The sequence below is a fragment of the Dermacentor andersoni genome, chromosome 5 (assembly GCF_023375885.2).
Source record: "Dermacentor andersoni chromosome 5, qqDerAnde1_hic_scaffold, whole genome shotgun sequence".
Lineage (NCBI taxonomy): Eukaryota > Metazoa > Arthropoda > Arachnida > Ixodida > Ixodidae > Dermacentor > Dermacentor andersoni.
The window spans coordinates 95,353,555-95,367,032 of record NC_092818.1 but is presented as its reverse complement, the minus strand read 5'-3'; the positions used below and the strand labels follow the sequence as shown (position 1 = coordinate 95,367,032).

The following is a 13,478-nucleotide window of genomic DNA, read 5'->3' as shown; positions in this document are numbered from 1 at the left end:
TTCCTTGAAATGCAGCCGCCGTGGCCGGGATTCGATCCCGCTGCCTCGTGTTGCGGCGGTTCTGTAGGAACGCGAAGTATCAAGGCTGGTTGCGTTTACGGCAGTTGGCGGCGGCCAAACCAAGCGGCCCCTGGAATCAAGCTATTCACCGTCCTATAACTCTGGTTGGCTGTTCCACACTTAGTGTCTCAAAGAAATTGCATATGACTAAACCGAGGAGCGTTAGGATCAGTACACTTTCAACTTAATTTGTTCACAACCAAAACCTTCCAAAGTTCGAACAAACATAAGTAAATTCATGAATTCTGAACTGTGGGGCATTTCTAGACTATATATATATTATGAAGATTGAAAAACTTGGAGCCCATGAGAACGCTTAGCGCTAATTCACACGTACCGCTTTGTCTTGTATACACGTACGAAAAGCAACACCCTTGGATATCTAAGTTACCCAATCTTCATTTAGTCAGCACGGTAGCCTTTGAGACATGCGCGCGACCGGAAATGCCTTCGCCAATGGTGCAGACGTCAATGTCGACGTCCACAGCTAGCGCTGCAGCTGTCCACTGCGAAGCAAGGCAACCGGTATTTTTGCGCTCACGCTCTCTTCTACAAGCAATCCCTGCGAGCAGCGGCAGCTAGACCCTCGTATGCAGAAAACCTGTAATAGTCATCCTGGCACATTTGTTCTCGTAGCCGCAGCGGCGTAATTCTTTGTGTTTTATGCATCGCAGTGTTTCAGAAGTAAGCGTAAACGCCTCATAGACTGGCATAGACTCGCATCACATATATACCGCCGCATAGATTCGCCTCATAGAATCGCATCAAGCAGAGCTGTAAGCGGCGAATGGAGAGCTTCTTCGCTTCCGCAGTTCATATTGTCAACTTCGTGACTGTAGCGCATTAACATCGGCTGCTAACGCAATGATTGTGTTGTTACCAGCATTGGCATTCGAGCTTGTAGTTCAGAGCGCTGGAAGCAGATGCTGCATTACACCCATCACTTTTGGAGATAGTCGCGCGCATACAACGTTGAATGCGACGCCTCTTTGGAGCGAAGGACATAATTTTAATGCATTGGAAATCTACGCGTCGTGCACATAACAACGACCGGGGATGGGCCGGCCAGCATTTCGCGAAATTCCACTTTCTCAGGCTATCAGGAGGCATTCAGAGCGCTATCATATGGTCGACTGATAATAAGTCTTCCCGGAGATGGATAAGTCTACGTGTGTGTGTGGATAAGTCTACGTGTCGATAAGTCTACGTGTGTTCTGGAATACGAGATATACGCGAACACGTCATCTTACTGCAGCCAACCTTTATTGCATAAGTTGCGGAAACCATATTCGTTTGCAGCGGAGAAGTCAGGCACGCGGCGTGATGACGTCACTCACACTTAGGTAACGCACAATCGCTCGCCAACAGTCCTTGTTGAGGGCGTCCGCCTGGGTGACTCCTCTAGGGTGACACTCGAGAACGTCCTGCTGAACAACGCCAGTGAGCACAAGGTAGTTGTCGCGCAAGTAATTTTGAGCAGACTTCAACAGTGGCATCACCTCAGCCTCCGTCCTACCGGTGACCTTGACTAGTTCGCGGCGGAAACCTGGGTTGTTAAAGAAGAGCTCGAAAGCTTCGGCGGACTGTTTGTCCAGTACGGGGTGCTCTGCAAACTCTACAGCTCGGCATAACGTGCTGCGGTTCCTTCGCAGCTTTTCGAGGACATCGAAACTTATGGAGCAGTCTGAACGGAAGCGGAAAGGCAAGTCATAGTCCGTGATGCGCCTGTTGTTCGACATGCCGCGATAAATCACCTCCATCTGGTGTGTGGTAACACACCGCGTGTGAGTCATGTCCACACGAGTGACTGTCTCGTTTCGAGCCAGGAAGAACGCGATAGCCTCCGCAGTGTTGTTCGTCACTTTCCCGTAGATTTCAATGGACAGACCGTCAAGGCACCTGTTTTCAGCGAGGGCATGTAAGGCGCATTGAGCAAACGGCTGAGGACAGTGAAGCCGCAGGTATAGAAGGCGTCGACTGCTCTTGAGCATTTCGCAGATTGACGCGGCATTTGTCTCTATGTTCACTCTGAGGGCAAGAGCAAGACTACGCACGTAGCTCTGCGCAATGGTATCGCAAAGTGAACTCAGGGTGGCTTCTGACAATTGCGTCATTTCGTTTAGATTTAGCACTTGGGGACAGGTGGAAAGAGAAAGCAGGGCCGTCGACAAGCCTGGTAGGTCAGCCTCCACCCAAGGAAGTTGGACACGGTTGTAGCTTCCGTTCCTGGTCAGCTGCTTGGCTAAGGCCGCTCTGAAAGAGAGAGATATATGAAGTACAATCTTCATTAGAGGGGCCGTAATGAGCAGCACTAAGTTACTCGCCAGGTTGAAGTAAAATACTGCTTATCTGTATGGAAGACGCAGAAGACAAATGCAATTAGGTGCAGAAGGCGAATGTAATACGAGGTGATGAAAGCTTTGCTTTTCTCAGGGTCAAAACGCCGACTGCACCAAGCGGCCGCCACTGATGACGCACGCTAAGCCAGAGCAAGATGCGCTACAAATTATGGCCCTTCGAAACTTGTGAAGCAGAGAACATCCAAGCAGAAAGCTCGTTCTGTCAGCACAAAATGAGGAGTTCTGTCTATCAGCAAGTGTTGGAATCGCACCGCTGGCACGAGTTGTTGGGGTCTCGGTGCTGACGCCCGATTGCCAATGGGTCGCAAGCCCCAAGGGTAGCGTTGGCCTGGCGGCCTGGGGTACTGGAAGCATCCGAAGGTCCCGGCAAAGCAAGAGAAGACTGGTAACAGAACAACTTGTTTATTCTAACATAGCAAAAGAGCGGCCGGTCAGGTCGACCGAAGTGGAGAGACGGGAGAGCACGTAACTCAACAGTACAAATCGGAGCCTCTCCCCTGGCGTCCGGGGGCAGCTGCTCTTATACTCTCGGCGTCGCGGTCCAAAAGGGAAGGTCACGGGAAGAAGGTCACGGGATGAAGGTCACGGGACGGCGGAGCATGAGCCCACGACGGCGCGCACGGTCGAGCCGAGAGACCTGCTGAACCGAGTGTAGTGACGCATCGCCAACCCTCACCCACACGACGGCGCGAACGGTTGAGCCGAGAGACCTCCAGGCTCCTCATTCGGGGAACTCCGCTCCCCGGCTGCCGCGCTTTGACAAGCGAGGGCACACACACACACACGCACACACGAAGACACGTGGCACTGAAACACGCCTGGACACGCTTGGCGGGTAGGCGTTGCGGCGGCGTCGAACGGGCCAAAATGTCCGCCGCTTTGAACAAAGCCCCGGCGTCCGTTGCACCCGCGCCGGCATTACCGCGCGTTGTAGGCGAAACGTAACAGACCGCCCCGCCGGGGGAAGGAGATCCCGATGGTCAGGGGACTGCATCCGCTGTCCGGAGGGATGTCGCTCGATGATGCTCATAACCGTAGTCGGGCGTCCTTTGGCGTTTCTTGAGCGCAGCGCACAGAGAAGGCCTCGATCTCACGTTCAGGTGCACACAGGACACTGCAAAGTGACTTCGGGAGAGTTGACATTTTTGTTCTCGTTTCCGGCAAGCGTTAGAACTACGCCGAAAGTCAACCGCTCAGTCAGCAAGCACGGCACAACCCTCACTAAGCCCTGCCAGGCTCTTTCCCCTTTTATACTGCTGCCTAGTTCCTTACAGTAGTTTAGCAGCACTCAGAACGCGTCCATAAATCGGAAAAATTGCACTAAAAAGCACATCATCACTTTGAAACACTACACAAAAGCAATAGGTTAAAAATCCTGCCTCAGGAAGAAAAACATCAGTAACAAGCAATTTTGAGGCTGATTCCCACGTTAGGGGCTTCGACTTAAGCCATCGGCGTTACCGTTGAGACTCCCCTTTTTGTAACGCACCTCAAAGGAATATTGTTGCAAAGCGAGGCTCCAGCGCAGGAGGCGGCCATTTTTGGGAGAGATGGTCTGCAGTCATTGGAGAGGGCAGTGATCCGTTTCAATGATAAACCTCGAGCCGGCTAGGTAACATGACAATTTCTGAACGGCCCACACGATACACGCACACTCTTTCTCGGTGGCGCTATACGCCTGCTCACGACTCGTCAGCTTACGACTAGCATACAGGACGGGGTGTTCTACTTCTCCATTTTCCCGTTGGCACAGTACAACGCCCATGCCTCGCTCACTAGCATCACACTGAACAACGAACCCTTTTGTGTAGTCGGGCGATCGTAGCACAGGCTGGCTTGTTAGGGCGCTCTTTAGGGCGCTAAAAGCTCTTTCCTTTGTCTCATCCCAGACGACTGTTTGCGGCTCTGTCTTTCTTAGAGCATCCGTTAGGGGAGCCGCGATATCAGAGTACCTGGGGATGTACCTCTGATAGTAGCCGGCGACACCTAAGAACGACCGAATATCGGTCTTCGTGCGCGGTTGCGGGAAGTCTCGCACAGCGGCCACCTTTATTTCAGAGGGGCGGCGACGACCCCGACCAATCACGTGTCCGAGGTAGACAACCTCGGCTTGTGCTAACTGGCACTTGGGAGCCTTGACTGTCAAGCCCGCATCGCGCAGGCGGGTTAGCACTGCCCGCAAGTGCGCCATATGCTCAGGCCAGGACGCGGAGAATATCGCTACGTCGTCTAGATACGGTAAAGCGAATTCTTGCTGTCCCCGCAACACTTTATCCATGAGGCTTGAAAAGCAGTATGGCGCGTTCTTCAAACCAAAACTCAAAACTTTAGGACGGAATGTCCCCATTGGTGAAATGAACGCCGCATACCTACTAGCCTCTTCTGTAAGTGGAACCTGCCAATAACCCCTGACGAGATCTAGGGTGGAAATAAACTGAGCGCTACTCACTCTCTCAAGGCGCTCCTCGATGTTAGGGATCGGATAAATTTGATCCTTAGTGATGGAATTAAGCCTGCGGTAGTCGACGCAAGGACGAGGTTCCTTGCCCGGTACCTCAACTAAAATCAAAGGGGAGGTATAATCACTCTCACCCGCTTCAATAACACCGAGCTGTAGCATTTTCTTTACCTCAGCCTCCATAATATCGCTCTGGCGGGGTGACACCCGGTACGCCTTGGATCGTACTGGCTCTGGGGAGGTAAGTTCTATGTCATGAGTAAGGACAGAAGTCCTACCAGGCCTCTCAGAGAACAGACCTTGAAACTCTTGTAAGAGCTGGTGTAGTTCTGTTTTCTGCTCAGGCGACAGCGATGCTTTACTTATTAAGTCACTAATGACTTGATCGGTGTCTTTCCTGTTTGTCACTGAGCCTAGTCCCGGAAGCTCTTCTAACTTTCCCGCATCGGGAATTTCCTCTCCAGTATCTGGTGCCTTTAACGCTACAGGCTCAATTTTATCCCGTTCGGGCGTGCTCTGAATACCAGCTTGCTGCGCCTCTGACCCTTTTTCATCGTTCAACAACGTCGGCCCCGCAACTACCGCCTTTGCAGCGAGCTCCCGAACCTTCGATCTGGTTAAGGCCTGAACGCTAGCCTCACCAAACAAAAGCCCCTTCTCGCGCAGGAGGTGATCGGACCTGTTCGAAAATAGGTATGGGTACTGGGGGGGCAGCATAGATGACACTGCGGCCTCCGTCTCAAGTGCTCCGAAAGGTCCTTCAATAAGCACTTTTGCTACCGGCAGACACACGCTATGAGCTTCCACTGCTTGCTTGATCCATGCGCACTCGCCCGTGAACATATCGGGTTCTACGTAAGAGGGGTGAACTACATCCATCGTAGCTGCGGTATCGCGAAGCACTCGGCACTCTTTCCCGTTCACGAGGAGGTCTCGCATGTAAGGCTCGAGAAGCTTGATGTTCTCGTCAGTGCTGCCTAATGAAAAAAACACGACTTTTGGTTTTGTTTCTGGGCACTGCGCCGAAAAGTGACCCGGCTTCTGGCACGTATAACACACGCGCGCTTGCCTCGTCTCGAACCGCTTTCTGCGTTCGGCTTCGGTTGCCGCCGTCTCCTTACGTTCGGTCGGACTGCTTTCACTCGCATCCGAACTACGTGTGTCCCCCTTTGCTCTCATGGGCGTGAACTTTGGCCTCTCAAACTTGGAGCCAAATTCACCCTTTTGACCGTCCTTAGCTCCACGAGCCCGACGCGTCACAAACTCCTCGGCTAACTCAGCGGCTCTAGCCACCGTACTAACGTCTGGCCTATCCAAGACCCAGTACCGCACGTTCTCAGGTAACCGACTATAAAACTGTTCTAGCCCGAAACACTGCAGAACTTTCTCGTGGTCACCAAACGCTTTCTCTTCTTTGAGCCACTCCTGCATGTTTGACATTAGCCTGTAGGCAAACTCTGTATACGACTCACTTCTGCCTTTCTCATTTTCCCGAAACTTCCGACGGAACGCCTCCGCTGACAGCCGATACTTTTTTAGCAGACTCGATTTCACTTTGTCGAAATCCTCTGCCTCCTCTCTCTCCAAGCGAGCGACTACGTCGGCCGCCTCGCCGGGTAGCAAAGTGAGCAAGCGCTGTGGCCACGTTTCCCGAGAGAACCCCTGCTTCTCGCACGTTCGCTCAAAGTTAACCAGGAACAAACCAATGTCCTCTCCAAGCTTAAACGGCCGCATCAGGTCAGTCATTTTGAACAATACTCGTTCTCCTGCACCGTGTGCCTGACTTCCATTACGAGCGCGTTCCATCTCTAACTCGAGACGCTTCATTTCCAAAGCGTGTTCGCGCTCTTCTTTTTCTTTCTGTTCTTTTCGTTCACGCTCATCTTTCTCTTTCTGTTCTTTAAGTTCGCGCTCCTGTTTCTCTTTTTGCTCTTTAAGTTCGCGCTCCTGTCTTTTTGCCGTCTCCCTCTCCGCAATGGTCTCAAGGCATTCCGACAGCTCGTCATCCTCAGCTTCTAACTCAAGAATAGCCCTTAGCAGTTCTGGTTTTCTGAGTTTGTCTGAGACATCCAGACCCAACTCTCTCGCAAGCTCCAGCAATTTCGGTTTGCGCAACGACTTCAAATCCATGGCTGCTCTGAATGCTGCTTTCTCTACTGCCTACTATTGTCTTGCCGCAAACTAACCCGGTAGCAACGACAACCACAATTACCAGCTCTGTTTCTAACACTAACAAAAGCCTGGCAAAACTCAGAAGAAGAAAGTCCCGCACTCACCAAACCTCGCAGCCAAGACTTCAGCGCAGTCGTTCCGCTGCAGGCAACCAGTCATCACACAGGGCTCGTTGCACTGCTCCCGGATGGTCGTTGTGCTGCTCAGCATACAGTCAACCGCATCTCTTCGCTGCTGGCCTCCGTTGTCGCGATCTCACCGCTGGCAACCAGATGTAGTAATCGCACCGCTGGCACGAGTTGTTGGGGTCTCGGTGCTGACGCCCGATTGCCAATGGGTCGCAAGCCCCAAGGGTAGCGTTGACCTGGCGGCCTGGGGTACTGGAAGCATCCGAAGGTCCCGGCAAAGCAAGAGAAGACTGGTAACAGAACAACTTGTTTATTCTAACATAGCAAAAGAGCGGCCGGTCAGGTCGACCGAAGTGGAGAGACGGGAGAGCACGTAACTCAACAGTACAAATCGGAGCCTCTCCCCTGGCGTCCGGGGGCAGCTGCTCTTATACTCTCGGCGTCGCGGTCCAAAAGGGAAGGTCACGGGAAGAAGGTCACGGGATGAAGGTCACGGGACGGCGGAGCATGAGCCCACGACGGCGCGCACGGTCGAGCCGAGAGACCTGCTGAACCGAGTGTAGTGACGCATCGCCAACCCTCACCCACACGACGGCGCGAACGGTTGAGCCGAGAGACCTCCAGGCTCCTCATTCGGGGAACTCCGCTCCCCGGCTGCCGCGCTTTGACAAGCGAGGGCACACACACACACACGCACACACGAAGACACGTGGCACTGAAACACGCCTGGACACGCTTGGCGGGTAGGCGTTGCGGCGGCGTCGAACGGGCCAAAATGTCCGCCGCTTTGAACAAAGCCCCGGCGTCCGTTGCATCCGCGCCGGCATTACCGCGCGTTGTAGGCGAAACGTAACACAAGTCATGGAACTTGACAAACTGATGTTGCCTAACCCTTCTGATATGAATTCTTGACGATAATTGTTGTTCGGCCTCGAAGAATAGTGAAAAAGTAGTAGACGAGAAAGAACTTAAACGGAAAGTAGCCATACTATATTATATTTTCATATTTCTCATGGATTGGAAAGAAATTATGGAAGTTTTCCACAGGACAACGAATGCACCATCCAACCACTTAAGTAACGCCAAACCTTAATTTAGGTGAACTTAAAGGGTAACATGAAACAGTTAGAGTGAAGCAACAAAGTACCTAGCTGTGCAGGTTTTATATCTAGTGTCGTATTTCTTTATTTTGTGGGTCATGTTTATAATACGATCGATATCGTAATAAAGAAAGTTTACATTCTGCGCCTTCTTGTATGTACTGTATGCCTGCGTCTCCTCTTTATGGTGTGGCAGCCAAAGCTTAGCTGCTCACTAATTATAATAATAAATTACGATCCACCTCTTGCTGTAGTCTCGGTCTGTAGCGCTTCTACTCTTGCATGTACTACGGGAAGCACCGACTCTCGACAGGGCACTTTGGGAGTGCTCGTGGAATGCTCGTGTTCTCTCACAAGAATTTGCCACTGCATAGAGCGCTGCTTCGGACCGCTTCACTACATTGGTGGTGCCCTCAAAATATCGATGAAATTGGTTCCTTTCTTACCCTACAGAAGATAGAAAAATAATGAAATATTTTGTTCATACCTTTCCTCCGCCTTAAGTGCACAGTCTGGAGTAAGGCTCAACTCCTTCAGCGTCTTGTTCGTCACAAGTGCGTCACAGATGACTGAGATTTCTCTCATCCGCAGTGAGCTACTGGTCAGCTCTACACGTTCAAGAGAGCTGTTCTGAGAAAGTGCTTTAGCAAAGTTCGTTAAGCCGCAGTCGGCTTGAAAATCATAAAGCTCGAGCTGCTTGAGGGAGACGTTCTTGCGGAGTGCGGATGCCAATGTTTGTTCGCAGTGTGGAAGTATTTTGGCGAATACCACATGTAGTTCCCTAAGCGTCGTGTTTTTCTCGAGCGCCGCAAACAAGGGGGTAGGAGAAGAGTTGTCGAATTCCACCTCCAAAGTAGTCAATGCCGTGCTTCGCATCACGACTTCGGCAAGTGTTGAAATCTCCCGTTCTGGGATATTTATTGTCAGTCCATTCAATACCGCCGACACTTCCATAATTTGCCTAACGAAGTGCGCACCGGTGACAAAGTCTTCTATATCGTGCGCTGTACCGAGCGACAGCGAATCGCAGCTCGTAAGGCACGCCACAGCTTTCGTAAAATTGAGCGGGTACCTACGGAACACGCAGGAAAAGTCTTTTATGGTGTTTCTGTTCCGTTGCAGCATCGTGCCAACTTCGGCCGTGAACTTTTCGTCCCCTTCGCCGTAGACGTACAACTTCTGCACCGAGAACAGCGAGTCAAAACCTTCGATGGTGTGTAGTTTTCCTTTACGTCGCGCTTCGTCGAACGAGATCTTGTGAACGGACAAGGAGCGCATGACACGAACCGCTGCTTCTGGCGCCGGTGACGAAGGGCGTAGATTGATAGCGTACGTCGTCTGGTCGCCGCTCTCGTAGGCGTCGTGGGCGTAGCAGACGCTCAATTCCTCGATGCAAGAGTGGCGTTCGAGGAGCCCCGTGACGAAGAACGCCGCGTCGCGAGAGACGACGTCGGGATCTTCGACGATGGTCATGTTGGAGAGCGAAGAGAGGCACAGGCTGCCCCGCGGTGCCTCGACGAGCTCGTACACGAGCCTTTGGAGAACTTGGTTCCACTGCGTTAACTCGCTATTAAGCCAGCACCTTTTGTCCGGCAGTGCCGCGCTACAGGGCCGATCGAAGTCTAGCTTGCCTTTGCAAGGGCTAGTTGAGACGCCAGCTGCTGCCGTCGTTGTTGCCATTGCCAAATTCCACAAATGCTTCGCAGAATCTCACGGAGCTCCCTGTATGATCTATTCAGCTGCCTGAATAATAACTGCCGGCACGCCAAGCTCCTACTAAACCTATTCGTGGTTACGAACAAAAAAGGATGATAATGATGATAATGAGATTTCTGCTCAATCAGCTCGTAGGGGAAGATGACGATTAACTGTATGAAGTATAAAATTTCATAATACTAAAAATATATACGCGTATATTGCAGAAGTTTTCGCGCAGGCGCTTAGTTTCTTCTCTATAACACCATTGGGAATGTGTGTCAGTGATTGATGCACACGATGACACGACCGATGATCAAAAAAACAACTGGATTTATTTGCGATGGTAGCAGATTGCACGATAAGCTCTCGGCGAGCGCGTCCTCCTGCTCGGAACGTTCGTCCTCACGTGATGCGTGACGTCTTCTTCCACCTCGTTCGCCAGTAGCTTGCCATCCTTAAGTAAGTAAGTAAGTAAGTGGTCCTGATCCCTTTTGACTCAGGGCAGGCGTTTGTCAACGCCACAGGAGATGTTCAGAGTACAAGAAGGAAAGAAAGTAAGGAGAGAAAGAACATAAAACACAGTTTTGTCACAGTCACAGTCTGTTAGTCCGTCTGGTTGGTCCGGTTTGTTGTATTCTAGGCTCCAGTCGCCTCGGATTTCACCAAAGCCACGACAATCCAATCCACCAGCAATGCCGGTTCAAGTCAGCGCGTCTCAGCTGCGTCGCTGCCTGGTCGGCCGTCTGTATTTTAGGAGCTCGTGTAGCTGAGGAGGTCGGCATCAGCGGCCACTCGCTGTGACTGGGCGGCTCTAGCCGGGCGATATCTGTATGGGGGTTTCCTTCACCTATTCGGCTCGCCTGCCCACTCGTTCCCACTGTTCTAACCGGATCTTCGTAGTCTCGGCGCGTGCAGTTCGGTCCTCCTCGGTGAGACCAGTCAGCGGCAGGCTCTCAGCCGGGGAGCACGATCGGGGAACTGCGGGAAGTCTCGGACATTGTTGTAGCACGTGGAGAAGGTTTTCTTCTGGTGCACCGCACAAGCGGCACGTCGGATCCACGCCGAATAGTTCGTGGCGGCGTTGGTTTGTGAGGAGAGCGCCTGTGCGGGCTTGAAACAGCAGGGCGCTGCCTCGATCTCCTCGGTAGTCTGGTGACGGGCACAGTTCCGGCTTGTGGGGGTCATATAGTGCCAGGCTTTGCTTTTTTGCCATTGTCGTGCGCCAAATCGTTTTTTCAACCTCATTGATTTTCTTGATGACTGCCTTGCGCCAATCTGCCTCCGTCTTAGTGTCGTGTTGTTTAGAATTTTCGCTGTATTTCGTGTCTAGGGACGTGTATTTCCGAATCCAAGCCGTCTTGATGTTTTTGTATCTTAGGTGTAGGTACATTCTGCGACTGTAATTTGTGTTTGCCATGAATTTGAGTCTGCCGGCATATTGTAATTTGGACCGCGCCTCCCTTGCCTCGTACCAGGACCAGCTCATTTCACCGCTTACTGCTGCATTTGCAGTGGCTATGTTGCCCCCTAGCAGCCAACGGCCTAGTTCTGTTTGGTGACCCTCCAGGCATTTTATGGTTTCACTGGAGTAGGCCAGCATATTTTATACGTATGTTGTCGCTGGTACTGCTACTCCCTCCCACTTGCCCTCAGGTGCCGCTAGTCCCTCAGCTAACAGTAGTCGTGAGCACAACCGATGGTAGCACCATGGATGGTAGTGTCTCGACGGTGGCGTCTCCTATGACCATGAAGGAAGCAAAATATAGCAGGGAGTATTACTCATTCCATATGACCTTCCTGATTTTATTTTAACAGGTAATTCTACGCTATTCAATGCTAATTCCATATATATTAGTAAATTTATGTTCCATATTAATTTGGAATAATCCACCCATATCTTGGTAAATCCCCCATTGTGGGTAGGAGCAGCACGTGTGACATGCTACAACAACAGCCTCGGCAAGCGAACGCTCCATGAAACCGTAGTGGTGGCCCAACACGTGACTTCTTGCGTCGAGATCGCGGAGAAAGAATCGTCATTTGCTGAGACATTTGGCTCCCAGTAGTATAGTGCCTATAATAGTATATTCTAGGCACTATACCAGTAGTACTCCAGTAGTTTTTATTCAGTGCGCGTTTGTTCGCTGCCCTGCCGTGGCGCCGCCTGCAGAGCGGGAACACTAAAACCAACCGCGCACTACGACGTGCATCACGTGTTCGGCCACCAGGTTGGCTTCAGCCGCGTTGCGCTTTCTCCTATCTTTTTCCTTCCTCCATAACTATTACTTCAGATCATGGACGCGATCTTTTGTTGTCTGCCATCCAAGAAACGGGAATGGCGGCGCATCATCTGGGAAACTGTCCTACGTGCATAAGGCGGTCACCTTCGTATAGCCGTTCAGGCAAGTGCGTATCAATATCTGCGTTCACGTAAGATTATGAAATGAAGGCGAGATTAGCGTGTAGTGAGTAAAAACCTTATTGAAAATAAAAATTAAAGCACGCGGTTAGAGTTAATGCTTGATATGTCTTAATTAGGAATGAGCGCATGTTCCAAATATTGATTACGAATCGGATAGTCTTTGCTATTCGTTTCGTATTTGACTCGAGAACTCACTCTTTGAAATTGTCGAATATTCATTTCTGTTCGAATATAACGGAGAACAACAGTTATTCGAGTTTGGAAGGAGGAAGACCGATTAAAGTGAGGACTGTTTGGAATTATTATCCTGCAGGAGAGCCGCAGTTATTGCGTAGAGGCCCCAATTATGAGTGAACGAACTGGGCGCATAATTTCTACTAAATAATATCCCGTCATTCATTAAGGAAGCGCCACTTTTGGGCATGATATTGCTGACTCAATTTAAGCAACACAATTCGTTATTTTACCAGTGTCACCGTGTTTCTATCCTACTGTACCACCATACTTCTACGACGAACACAGCCCGATACGTCTATGACGTGATGTTTCCTTATTTCAATCTACTGTCATCGTCATGGCGTACCAGATAACTGAAAGGTTTTTTTCTCATTTAAAAGCTCTTCAGCTGACAGAACGCCGACCTGCGAACAGTATAACCAGCGTGCGTAAAAAATATAAATAAGCCAGTTTTTTTATTGCGATGGCAATTATTCGGATGCTCGAGGCGCAAAACGCCGCCGTCGCCGTTGTTGTGATGTCCTGCTCGAAGGCGAATGCACGGCTCGCGCGCGCAGGGCTAGTAGGCCTCCCGAGACGAGGAGTGAGTTTGGATGCAAAAAAAAAAAAAAATGGCTGCGGCTTAGCTCAGCTAACCCTGGATATGCAAAACGAAAGCTTGGTTTCACTTGGTTAACCTTTGATTTTGCTGTAATTACTATACTTAGGAATAGAATCATCGTTAAGCCAGGTATGACAGCTGTGCCTAGGTCGGTGGCTAGACATGACTGCGATTAGGCTTGGGTAGACACGCATCGTTCGACAGTGCGACGCCTGCTGTGCCACAGGGAAAGCGCAAGTGCT

General features: G+C 51.0%; 1 protein-coding gene across 1 annotated transcript; it reads right to left on the bottom strand.

Moving 5' to 3' along the window:
* Window positions 1-1,306: 1,306 nt before the first annotated feature.
* LOC126530909 (uncharacterized) lies at window positions 1,307-10,088 on the bottom strand. Its single transcript, XM_050178235.3, has 2 exons — window positions 8,766-10,088; window positions 1,307-2,313 (listed from the first exon to the last, which is right to left on the bottom strand). Exons 1-2 carry the CDS (start codon window positions 9,956-9,958, stop codon window positions 1,368-1,370), a joined length of 2,139 nt encoding a protein of 712 aa, XP_050034192.1. The 5' UTR covers window positions 9,959-10,088; the 3' UTR covers window positions 1,307-1,367.
* Window positions 10,089-13,478: the final 3,390 nt, after the last annotated feature.

Excerpts from the sequence above, each read along its gene's own strand:
- LOC126530909 (XM_050178235.3), bottom strand. The coding sequence starts at position 9,958 with ATGGCAACAACGACGGCAGCAGCTGGCGTCTCAACTAGCCCTTGCAAA. Across the intron at positions 2,314-8,765 it reads GCACTTAAGGCGGAGGAAAG|AGCGGCCTTAGCCAAGCAGC; the intron begins GTATGAACAAAA and ends TCTCTCTTTCAG.